At 41.5% G+C, this 12,429-nt stretch overlaps 1 protein-coding gene and 1 non-coding gene across 2 annotated transcripts; both read right to left on the bottom strand.

Moving 5' to 3' along the window:
* Window positions 1-3,575: 3,575 nt before the first annotated feature.
* Window positions 3,576-3,840, bottom strand: LOC124509727 (small Cajal body-specific RNA 2). Its single transcript, XR_006961505.1, has one exon. It is a non-coding gene; the product is annotated as a small Cajal body-specific RNA 2 (non-coding RNA).
* A 2,780-nt stretch (window positions 3,841-6,620) lies between these two features.
* TCEAL5 (transcription elongation factor A like 5) lies at window positions 6,621-7,241 on the bottom strand. The gene has a single exon (XM_047075745.1). The coding sequence runs from the start codon at window positions 7,239-7,241 to the stop codon at window positions 6,621-6,623; it is 621 nt and encodes a 206-aa protein (XP_046931701.1).
* Window positions 7,242-12,429: the final 5,188 nt, after the last annotated feature.

Below are 12,429 nucleotides of genomic sequence, written 5' to 3' on the forward strand. Positions count from 1 at the left end.
TGCTGAGCTGGGAAGGTGTAAGGATGGAGAAAGTCTTGGTTCAAATGTCACAGATTCTCATTGTTCTTATTGTTTTAGATTTTTTAAAGAAATGTATCATTTTTTTCCATTTGCTCTATACCCTTATGATAATTTTGAAAGAATTCAAATGGTTATATTAAAAAATAACTTTCAGCAATTTCACCGGGGAATGGATCCTCAGAGTTCCTCACATTACCATGCCAGAAGTGGAACACCAACCACAGTTATTTTAAATTCCCTGTCTGATAGTTTCAAGACCCATGTCATATTTGATTCTGGTTCTCATTATTGTTTTGTCTCTTCAGAATGTTTTCTTTTCTTGTCTTTGTATTTCTCATCATATTACCTGAAAACTTGGTAAGATAGTAATTACTGAGGTAAATAGAGTTTATGACTGAAGATGAACATGTCCTTCCTGCTAAGTTTTTAGTATGGAAGTTTAATCTAGTTAGAAGTTGGGCTTAGTTTGATGTTTTCTTCCCATTGGCTTTGAGTCTTTCCAATTGGCTTTGCAGTTTTCTTTTGCTCTTCTGAGAAAGAATGTTTCTTGCTGTCCTCCACTGTTATTTTTACTCAGTGGTTGTTAGTGTCGTGTTGCAGAGAGAGGGACAGGCATTCTCTGATGTTCTGATAAGGTCTTCATCTTAGGTAAGCACTGTGAACCTGAGTTTTAGTGATGTAACCTTTGCATGTATTCATGCCTCTCCTTCAGATACAATGCTGAACCTAGCACACATGCCTGCTCCCTCCCCTCATAGAGCTTTTTGTTTTTCCGTTTCCTTTCCCCAACTGCTGTGGGGTTCTACGTGTGCCTTCAAGATCTGGGTTCTGTTGTCCTTCTTCCTGCGTGATTAAGTCTTTTGTTTATCAGGGGAGTTTAGTCTGGTTGGAATTTCATCAGTGACTGCTGTCTCAGTCTCTTAGCTGGCACTTTGGAGCAAGCTTTCTCAGATTCTCCCTGATCGTCCCTAGGAACACTTGAAGTTTTTGGAATGAAACCTGAATGTAAGCCCTTTATATCTGCAGCCCTCGGGGACTTCACACACTCATGCTAGCCCTCACTCAGTCTTTAGAAAGTCATTAGCATTTTCAAGCCAAATTTTCTTACTGGTCTACATGCTGTTTGGTAGTGTCTATCCCAGATAAGCAGATACTCAGCTCCTATTTCTACCTCCACAAGTCTCTCTCTAGATCTTGTGATAATTGTTTGCCCTGTGAACTCAGTTCTCTGAGAGTTTTAAGAAAAATTGTTATTTTGCCATTTATACAACTTTCTTTCCTGTTGTAGTGTGAGTGCTATTCTTTTTAGCTCTCCATTTGGGGATGAAGCCAAAAATTGTCTTGTTCATTTTACAAATTAAATAACACTTGATTTAAGATTCCTTTTGGTTCCCATAAGAAGTACAAACTCTTTTGCTCTAGTGGCTTGCAGTGGACAGGGAGTTGATATCTATTCTCAGGAACATTTATTTTCTTATCCCAAAAGTATTTATGGGTTGGTAAGATTGTGAGGGAGAAGCAAAGTAGCTATCTCTTATATGACTATCCTTAGCAACATAGGTCATTCTTTGTTGGCTAAAAGGAACAGGTAATAGGTTCCATAGTCTCCAGTGACAGAAACTCTTCATTGTTAGTCATAAGGCTTTATTGTTTGTTTGTTTTCTCTGTCCTTTTCACTTTTGAAGTATGAAGGAGAATTTTGTAGGGATGGAAATTAAACTCCATACCATAAAAATTTAAAGCATTTCTCCCTTTCAGAGCCAGTTAAAACCTGGATTTGAACAGATAATTTGAGTTTTGAAGTAGACATGTTGAACCCTTCTCTCAGAGTCTATTGAAATAGCCCCCAGAACAATAGGCATGGGGATGAAGTTAGGACAATTACTCCAGCCAACCTTGCTCCGACTCCCAGAAGGGCCTTGATTGTGCCTGGGCCTGTTTTGGTGGTTTTGTAGTGACATCAGTTCTGTATCTGCCCAGTGCAGTACTTCTAATGTTTGAGTCATCCCAGGCCCAAATGTATAAGAGATTCCAGGCAAAGGGAGCTTAAGAAGGAATGTGATCTTCCAACTCAGGAGAAAACAGGTGTTACCACCTGTCTGAATACCTACATGTACTATAGGAAGAGCCCATGACTTGGAGGCCAAGGCAATTGAGCCGTGAATTGGCATTAAATGTCTTTTAAAGGCATTAATAGTGGAGGAAGCAATGCCATTGTGAGCCTTGCTCTTTAGATCTGTCATCTGAAAAAAACATTACCTCTATTCTGACATCTTAAAGGATTGGTTGGTCAATAGGGTGAAGATAAAATTCAAATCCTTGTATTTAGGAAAGCAAACTAGTTAATCATCATCGCCTTAGAGCCAAGTAAACCCAAGTTCCAATATTGGCCCTTCCCCTTACAGTATGTGACTTTGCATAAATCACTTACACTCTATGAGCCTCAATTAAGTCACCTATATGGAAGGCATAATAACACCTTTCTCACAATTGCTTGCCAGAATTGAAGAGTTAGAAATATGAAAAAAAATGGGCTGTGAACAGCAGTGATTTATATCACTTCTAGACCACGGTGTGGAAAAATGAGTGTGAGATCTCCATGTATGCTTTTCCTCTGTTGCAGTGGTATCGTGATTAGTCTGGATCTCTGGGAAACTAGAGGGAGCAGAACCTGTCCATACCCAATCCTCATGAAGTTTCAAAAATAAACCTTTGTTGTGGTAGGCCACTGATGTTTTGGGGTTGGTAGCTACCCTAGAATAAGCTTAGCCTAACCTGACAAATGCACAAATGGTCCTCAGAGTTAAACAACAGAATCACTGAAGGCTTGTTACAATACACATTAGATGTGATAAAGCTATATTAGGAGATAGGCAATAGATATGGAGATTGTGATGAGAAGAGAGAACTACTCAATTATGGTATCAGAAAGCCAGTGGATAATGACTAAGTTAATAAGTTAGAAAATAGCTGTTACAAGTCATATATCTGATAAGAGAATTGTAGCCAAGATCAAGAAAGAACTCAAAACTTGACAATAAAAAGGCAACCAACCCAATTTTAAAATGGGTAAAGGATTTAAATAGACATTTCTCCAAAGAGGATATACAAATGAACAATACACACATGAAAATATGCTCAACATCATTAGCCATTAGGAAAATGCAAATCAAGACCACAATGGATTCCACTTTATACTAAGATGGCCAAAATAAAAAATGCAGGCAATGACAAGTGTTAGCAAGGATGTAGAGAAGTTGGAACACTTGAACACAGGATCTGGATGGGACTGTCAAATGCCACAGTTGCTTTAGGAAACAGTTTGACAGTTCCTCAAAAAGTTGTACATAGAATTACCACATAGCATAGCAATTCCACTCCTAGGTATATACTCAAGGAAATAAAACACATATTTAAATGCAAAAAGTTGACATTACTGTATAATATATATGAAAGTTGTTGAGAGTAAATCCTAATAGTTCTCATCACCATATTTTTTTTCTTTTTCATTTCTTTTCTTTTTCTTTATTTCCTTTTTTGAGGAGGGAGATCCCTGCACAGAGGAGGGGACTTCTCGGGAGGGAAGCTTTTCATCTCAGGTCAGCTCCTCAGGGCTAGGGTCACACCTTGATCAAATACTATCAAAGTGTGGGGGAGGGCAAGGGCTCAGGGATTGGGGCACACACTCACCTTGCATGGCCCACTCGCACACTCATACAGTCGTGCATCCACTCAAAACTCAGACTACATGAACCTTCCACGCAACACCATTGCACCACACAGGTGGTGCTGCTCCAGGCCCCTCTCCCAACAGGTGTTTTGTTTTGTTTTGTTTTTTATCATATCTATATGAGATGATGGGTATACAACTAATTATTGTGGTAATTTACAAATATGTAAATCAATCCACATGCTGTACATCTTAAACATATAACAATGCATGTAAATTATATTTCAATAAAATGAAAGATTTCAAGTAAAAAAAGAATGGAAAAAACATTTTTGGTTCTTTCAGCAGAAATGAATAAGTAGTGTATCACATACTACACACCTGTGTTTACTTTAAAACAGACAAAAAACAAGTACATTAAATTTAGAGTACCTCTTAATAAAAGGAATCAAAGCATTTAAATGAAGTTAATGCAACTTTGGACATAATCATTAGCATGCACTGAGGTTATCTACATAATAAGCTAAGACAGAACCATAATTTCTGTACTTGTAAATATCATATTTTGTCTTCTCAATGAAGTTTATTTTAAAAGGCAAAAAATCCCATGTACATGAATTTTTAGTACTGATACATGCTACTATATGGATGAAACTTAAAAACTTCATGCTACTTGAAAGGAGTCGTATATTGTATGATACCATAGATATGAGATGTATAGAATATGCAAATCTGTAGAGACAAAGTAGATCATTGTTTGCCAGGAGCTGGGGGGAGAAGAGAATGGGAACACCATTATATGCTAATGTGTATAAAGTTCTTTTCAGGGTGATGAAAATATCCTGGAACTAATAGTGGTGATGGTTTCAGAACTCTGCTAATATACTAAAAACCAATAAATTGTACACTTTAAAATTAAGGGTGAATGTTGTGGTATGTGAATTACATTTCAATGCAACTGTTTATAAAAAAAGAAATTGCAGCGTAAGTATATTATTCAGAAGTATGGAGATAAATACTAGAAGAGACCAAAAACGTTTATGGTAGTTGCCTTTGGAGGATGAGAATGTGGAATGGCAAGGCAGACTGAGATTTTTAATAATAAATTTTTTGCACTATTGGATTAAAAAAATTTACAGGTATCCATTTGATAAAAATGAGCTAAGAACAAAAGACACACACACCGACATTGTGAGGACAAGTCAAAAGAGATTCTTCTATATTGGATGTGCCAGGATTATGAATTTTTGACAAGGTAGCTAGATTATTTTAATGCAGGTAGTCTGCTGGCAGCTAGCAAAATTTGAGACTACTACTATATCCAATGTTAAAATCATTTACCAATGAATTGTGATATAATCCCTGTACTGCTGTGTTCCTTTTGGAGTGTTAAGTTTCAGTTGCTAAAAAATGAAATTATGTGCTCAGGCTTACATATTCAATCAGAGACAGAACTGGAGCAAGAATTGAAGCATTCTGACTTGATAATGTACTGGCTTTTTAAATTTTTTTTTTCAACGTTTATTTATTTTTGGGACAGAGAGAGACAGAGCATGAACGGGGGAGGGGCAGAGAGAGAGGGAGACACAGAATCGGAAACAGGCTCCAGGCTCTGAGCCATCAGCCCAGAGCCTGACGCGGGGCTCCAACTCACGGACCGCGAGATTGTGACCTGGCTGAAGTCGGACGCTTAACCGACTGCACCACCCAGGCGCCCCTGTACTGGCTTTTTAAAAAAAACTTCTATTATATGTTGTGGGTACCAAAATCAGTAAGATGAATTCTTTGTTTTGAAAAGGGCAAGTCTAATGGGGTAATTATAATGTCTGAAAAGTATATTAATTAAAAATTTACAAAGCATTTTCCCACATTTCTTGTCAGTGTAAAACTACAGTATAACATGGAAAGAGGGACTTTCTCCACAGTTTAGCAGGGAACATAGTGAGGATTCAACTCAGCAGAGACTCTCTGGAAATCAAAGAGGTTTTGTTACCTTGAGGATTCCAACCCACCAGCAGCAGTGAGGCCCTTAGGGGAGTGCAGGACCCATGAGAAGAAGCACAGTGCACATCAAACATAGTATTACTCAAGGTAAAGTGGCACCCACCTCTTAGCTTCCAGGACTTATTCCTGAACACAAGTGAGACTTCCTTCAGCCCTCCCCCAAACAGAGTTCTGTTTCTGTTACTGCAGGTCAGAGGGTAGGAGTCAGCTCAATACAGCTCACATACTCAGTACCTCATCTGATCTTCTCCACAGCCCTGGAAGAGAAGTTTTATCCCCATTTCACAGCTGATGAGACTGTTACAGAAATGGATCTGTAATAACTCTCAGGTTAATTCCTCCATTTTTGAGTCCCAGAGGGAATGTGAATTTAACACATCATTCACATCCTGCCAAAGTAATTTTAAGTGTCTCCACTGCGTTCATAAACTCACTGAACTGTTATTTTGATTGCTTTGTATGTGTTTTCCCATTTTTACATCTTTTATTATTTATTTTATGGTAAAAGTAATCTATGTTTTTTTCAGGAAAAAAGCAGATGAGAGAAGATAATCTCTTCCATTGCTACTACACAGAGAAAGCCACCATTTCTCTTTTGATACACTCATAGTTTTCCTTACTCATGGATGTATTATGTAACTATTTTTTTTCAAAAATGGGCTGATGCTGTATATGCGGTTCTGAAAACTGTTTTTTTATTATTATTTTACAATGTACCATGAACATATTTTCCATGCACATGGGTGAAAGTTCCCTACTTAAAGACAGAGTGCTGCAGTTGGGTGAAGGCTGCTGGTAACCAAGAGTGACACCTAAAGCAAAGTATCAGCATAAGGTTAAAGCACATAGCCCGGCAAATGCCTACCAGGGAAAGCAGGGTCAGCAATATTCTCACTAGAGAAATCAGAATTGAAGGCCAAAGGCATTAAACATACGGGACATCTTCTAAGTCCTTCTGGCCCCTACCTCCACCCCTCATTCCTCTGACACCCCGTTGTCCCCTTGGGGCAAAGGGATCCTGTACATCTCTTTGCATCCAATGAAAACCACCCATTTTCTGTTTTTTCCTTAGCTCTTCCTGAGCCCTTGACACATCTCCACATTCTCTCATCATTTCCTCACTGCCCAGGTGCCTTTCCTGTAAGTCCTCCTGATAGTCCTTGGGGGAATCGTCTGTCCCCCTGTCCGTTTTTCTCTTTGCTTTCCTAGGCACATAATCTTCAGCTGGGCGCTTTTCGGCAGCCCGAGACTCACTCTCAGCCTTTGCCAGGGATTCTGGCTTGCCCTCACTGTGTGGTTTTCCCTCATTTTCAGACTTGCCCTGCTTTTCTTGCTTTCCCTCATCTTCTGGTTGTCCCTCATCATCTGGCTGTCCCTCATTCTGGAGCTTTCCCTCATGCCCTGGCTTTCCCTTCGCTTCCAGCTTTTCTTCCTCATCTGATTTTCCTTCATCTTCTGTATCTACTTCGTCTTCTGGCTTTCCCTCATTTTTGAAGTTTCCTTCATTTTCTGGCTTTCGTTCATTTTCTTTGTAGACCTTTTCCATGTTAAGATTCTCCCTCCTTTGCCTGTCCTAGGAGACAAAAAGGAGAACTTAGGTTGTATAATATAGTTCCTAAAAATATTTGCTTTTATGATTTAGAGTTTTCCTTACCCTACCCAAATTACAGGTGCACTCTTACCTATACATTTTTTCCGTTTCCTCCCCGCTTCCACATGTTTACATGAGCCAGCCTTACAGAAACTTTCACAGGTGCTTCTCTCTACATTTAAGTGGGGTGTGCTGAGAACTGTATAAGAGCAGATTTGTCCCTAAACTTTGCTCTGGCCTTAGCAATGCCCAGGACAATTTTAAATGGGTAGCCCCAACTCACACTGACCTGCAGGAATCCTGGCCAGTTTCTTTTTTTCCTTGCCTGCAGTTGTAAGACTTCTAGAACTGCAGATATAACAGATAATGGCCAGTTCTCAGATTTCAGAGCTATTCTAATATTTTCAAGGGGCTTCACAGATACCATGCCTCTCATCTCTCACTTCTTTGTTCTTCCCTTGGTCCTCACCAGCCATAAAGCACCATGTTCCTTCCCTTAGGGTCCTGACATAGGCCATGTATTCTGAGACTGCAGTAGGGTGGCTTGGAGGAAGGTTGTCCTCCCCAACCTCTGCTCAAGCTTAAGTCACTGCTACTCCCAGGGGTCCTGGGACAGTTACCTTCTCCCACTGACCTGCACTGATACTGCAGGTCTTTCCTTTTCTTGTTTGGGTTGGTGCCTACAACTACCGACCTGAAGACCTATAAAGAGACAAGAGACAGATGGTAAATGAGAAGTGAATGACTGGCAACTGGGACGCTGTTTCTTTTCACACTATAGTTGTCAACACTTTCCCAACTCGTGCCACCCCCCAATCCTTTTCCTTGCTTCCCAGATCCCCCTTTACAGCCCCTCCCTCATACCTCCATTTTCTACCACTGGGCAATGGCAGAGAACAATTATTTCCAAAGAGTTACTATGTTTCTGAATCTTCCTCCCAAATTTATATCTCATTTGTTTTTGCACCAAAATGAGTGAGGTTCAGGACAGTGATGTTCAGAAGGCAGATCCTGCTGGGCTCAGGTATCTGCCTTCCCAACCCCCCACTCCAGGGTGCCCACATAACACAAAGTCCATCACATTTCTGAAAATGATGAAGATAGAGTCAGGAGGCAGGACTGAAACGTCCAGAGCACTCCTGACACCCCTTGCCTCTCTACATACACAGAATACCACGTTTTCCTACAATGCAAGAGACAAATTATTTCCAAATTCAGTAGATTTGGCTCATCTTATCTCCTGTTAGTGTTCTTTAGTTTAGAAGCCACTCCTCCCCAACAAGGAGCTCCAGTCTCCAGACTGAACCTCTGTCTCCCTTCTTTGCAGCACCTCCTCCCCCCCTCCCCCGCTACCTGCAGGCCATCATTTTCGGCTACAAAATGGACGGAAGTTGGAGAAGAGATGCAGAGAACACAGGCCCTCCCCACCTTTGGCTCACAGGCTGTGCCATCCTCCAGCTTCCCGGCATAGATCAGGCTATTTCCTCCTCATCGTCATCCCCCTCCCCCGGCCCTCTCCGCCAGACGTCTCTGGATAACCTGCCTCCTAGGAGATCCCAGTTGGTACCCATTCTCAACCCCTTGTCCCTCTCCACCTCCTCCCGCCAAGCCCTGGATTTCTTGTACCAAATACACACACACCCGTTGGGAAAGGAAGGGATAGAGAGAATCCAGTCCTGGACCCGCTCGGGTCTTTGCCCTTTGCCATCCCCCACCCCAGGGGTCCGCAGGTGCCTGTGGATTTGTAGCCCTTCCAGAGAGATGCCTCCGTCTCCTCACATTTCTTTCTGCCATAAGCCCACATTTATCCGGGGAAATAAGAGCTGGTACCCAGACCTCTCCCTCAACACTCATACAATTTCCTGCGCCAAAATGAATGGTGGTGGGAGGGGGTGGCATCTGGAAAGCAGACAGGATCCTCTGTAGCCTCTATCAGTTACCATCCATACCCCCGCCCCCCGCAACTTCTCCTCTGGTTGTACCGACCTGCAGGGCTATAGGGCAGCTGCCCTCTGTCCCTCAGTCTGAAATCTTTCTCCACGGAAATAGGGAGCTGGTACCTGGAGGAGAGGGACTTCTGCACACGTAGGCCTCTGATCACGTGAAGGAAACGTCACCAGTGGGCTCGGGTCTCTAGTTCCCCTCCCACCAACAGAAAGTGCGTCAGGAGCCAGCCCACTTCTTCCCTTCACTAGCCCCCTTCCGCCTCGCTCTGCTTAAGTCCCCTCCTCTCACCGTTTGATCCCCTGTCACCCATTTTGGTCTTTGCTAATCCCAAAGATCAAATGTGGCCCCTTCTCCCTGTGGTATGTGTTCTGTTTTATCAGGGAAGAGCTACATTTTCTCCTAGGGCAACTGGCCACTGGTACATTTCTGAGGATTGTTTTTTCTTTCTCTCCTTTGATCTCAGAGCACCTACCCCATCCCGTCAATCTACTCAACTTAGCCACTGATTTTCGTTTCTCCTCTCCTCCAGATCTTCACATAGCAGGTACATGGTGGATTGCCAGGTAGGGAAGCAGATAGTTGAAGTGGGGATTTTATTTTCTTCTAAATATTTTTTTTCAGTTTTATTTAATTTGCTCCCCTCAGCATGGGTTATTCTTATAAACAAAAATTAAATTAAGCTATTTTCATTTGGGGGCAAAGAATGTGTTTAGGATAGGAAAAAAACCAACAAGTTTCCAAAATTAAGTTCATTGCATTAATTTTTACTGTATGGAAAATGGCTTGAACTGGCTATACACAAAATATTTTTTTGTAATTTTCATAAATAGGTAGTTCTTCCATGTTCTATTAAAAATACATGTATTTATTGTGCCTAAACAATCACTGAGTGTTAAGTAGACTTGCTGAAATCTGATGGCAGACACAATATCAATCTTCAACATTTGGTCCATGGCTATTTTCATTCAGAAGTTTAGCTGTTGTGGAAAGGTGGCTGAGGATCTGAGGGATGCAGATATGGTCTGATTTTCCCTGCCCTTTCGAGAAGCGGGGAATATGCAGTTTCCAGATCCCCTTCTCACCTTCCAGAGCCTCTCCTCCTTTGCATTCAGGCACCTATTGCTTACTCCAAAACGAACATGGAGAGATGACCATGGTAGTGACCTGAATAAATGTCTTTGGATCCTTCCGTCCCTCTTCCAAATTCTCACAGAAGTCAACCCCAGCAGAGATGGGAATGCTGTCCTAACAACTGAAAACCAAGACACATCCCTTCTAGCCCCCTGCAGTGGAAGTTTTCTATAAAACCCAGAGAAATGATTGCTCTGGGGAGAGCCTCCATACCTGCCTGTTCTCTGCCCTTATTCAGAGTGTCCAAGTAGAAGTTTCTTTGACCCTGTCTGCTGCCTTGCTTGACTTAGGAGGTGATGCCTGATGGGTTTCTAAATTGCAGTATCTTCGCCAGAGCACCTAGGAAGCACCAAAGCACCTTGCATGCTGCAAGGTTTCCGCTTCCCAGTCCATACCCATCCTGTGCCCTCTGAGCCAGGTTTGGTTCAGTGTCTAAGGAAGTCTGACATGGTAACTGTACTGATTTACGTAGACCATGCATTCTCAACTGATGAAATCTTGGACCACCTGAAATGGTATGCAAGATTGCATATGCTTAGAAGGTACTAGAGTATGTGCACTTATGAAAAGGTCTGTACCTAGGAACCAGAGAAACCCTGATACATGAGCAGATTGATATCATGGAAAAGCAGAAGCTATAGGTAGAGAAAAGATATAGAGGAGATGGAGAAGAAGCTACTTGGGAGTGAGAAAAGGAAGACACAAATAGAAGCTGACCTATGTTAAAGTGAGAGCACTTTCTCCTTGAATTCCAGCATTCTTTTATTTTTTTTTAAATTTTTTTTCAACGTTTATTTATTTTTGGGACAGAGAGAGACAGAGCATGAACGGGGGAGGAGCAGAGAGAGAGGGAGACACAGAATCGGAAACAGGCTCCAGGCTCTGAGCCATCAGCCCAGAGCCTGACGCGGGGCTCGAACTCATGGACCGCGAGATCGTGACCTGGCTGAAGTCGGACGCTTAACCGACTGCGCCACCCAGGCGCCCCGAATTCCAGCATTCTTAACTAGAGAACCGTCTTAATCCTCTGGAATTATATTCAAAATGATGTGCATGTGTGTGTGGTTGGGAGCGATACGTACATTGTTACCGGGTGTGTACCTAGGCACCGGGTGTGTGCCTAGGATAGAATCCACTAGTATCATAAGATGTTCAGATGGGTATGCAATATAAAAACAAGTGAAGGCCAACTAGCCTAGAGAATATACTTTTATAAATATCTTTTTTTCAAATAGGATTCTATTTTTAGGAGAAATTAACATAACATAAAAATTAGTTATTTTAAAGTGTATGACTCAGTGACATATAGTACATTCACAATGTTGTGAAACCATCTCCTCTATTCCATTCCAAAATATTTGCATTAACTCTGAAGGAGACCCCAAACCCATTAAGCAGTCACTACCAATTTTTCCCTTTTACTGGTTCCTAGCAATGACTAATCTACTTTGTCTCCATGGAATTATCCAATTAGATATTTCATATAAACGGAATCATGCAATATGTGACCTTTCATGTTTGGCTTCTTTCACTTAGCATAATATATTCAAGGTCCATTCACATTGCAGTATGTACAGTATTTCATTCCTTTTTATGGCTGAATAATATTTAATTGTATGCCCATATTGTATTCTGTCTAGCCATTCAACATTGATGGATATTTGAGTTATTTCCATGTTTCTACCATTTTTTTAAAATTTTTTAACGTTTACTTATTTTTGAGACAGAGCATGAATGGAGGAGGGGTGGAGAGAGAGGGAGACACAGAATCGGAAGCAGGCTCCAGGCTCTGAGCCATCAGCCCAGAGCCCAACTCGGGGCTCGAACTCACTGACCGCAAGATCGTGACCTGAGCTGAAGTCGGATGCCCAACTGACTGAGCCACCCAGGTGCCCCCATGTTTCTACCATTATAAGTGCTGCCTTAAACACTTCTGTATAAGTGTTTGTGTGGGTGTATGTTTTTATTTCTCTTGGGTAATATTTAAGAATGGAATTGCTGGGTCATGTGGTAATTCTATGTAAAACTTTTTCAGGAACTGCCAAACTGCTCCACAGTGGCTGCA

The sequence above is a fragment of the Lynx rufus genome, unplaced genomic scaffold, assembly GCF_022079265.1.
Source record: "Lynx rufus isolate CCGP_SWC_20201006 ecotype Redwood Valley unplaced genomic scaffold, mLynRuf1.p SCAF_14, whole genome shotgun sequence".
Taxonomy (NCBI): Eukaryota; Metazoa; Chordata; class Mammalia; order Carnivora; family Felidae; genus Lynx; species Lynx rufus.

Bases quoted from the DNA above. Each gene is read 5' to 3' on its own strand.
- TCEAL5 (XM_047075745.1), bottom strand. From the start codon at position 7,241: ATGGAAAAGGTCTACAAAGAAAATGAACGAAAGCCAGAAAATGAAGGA.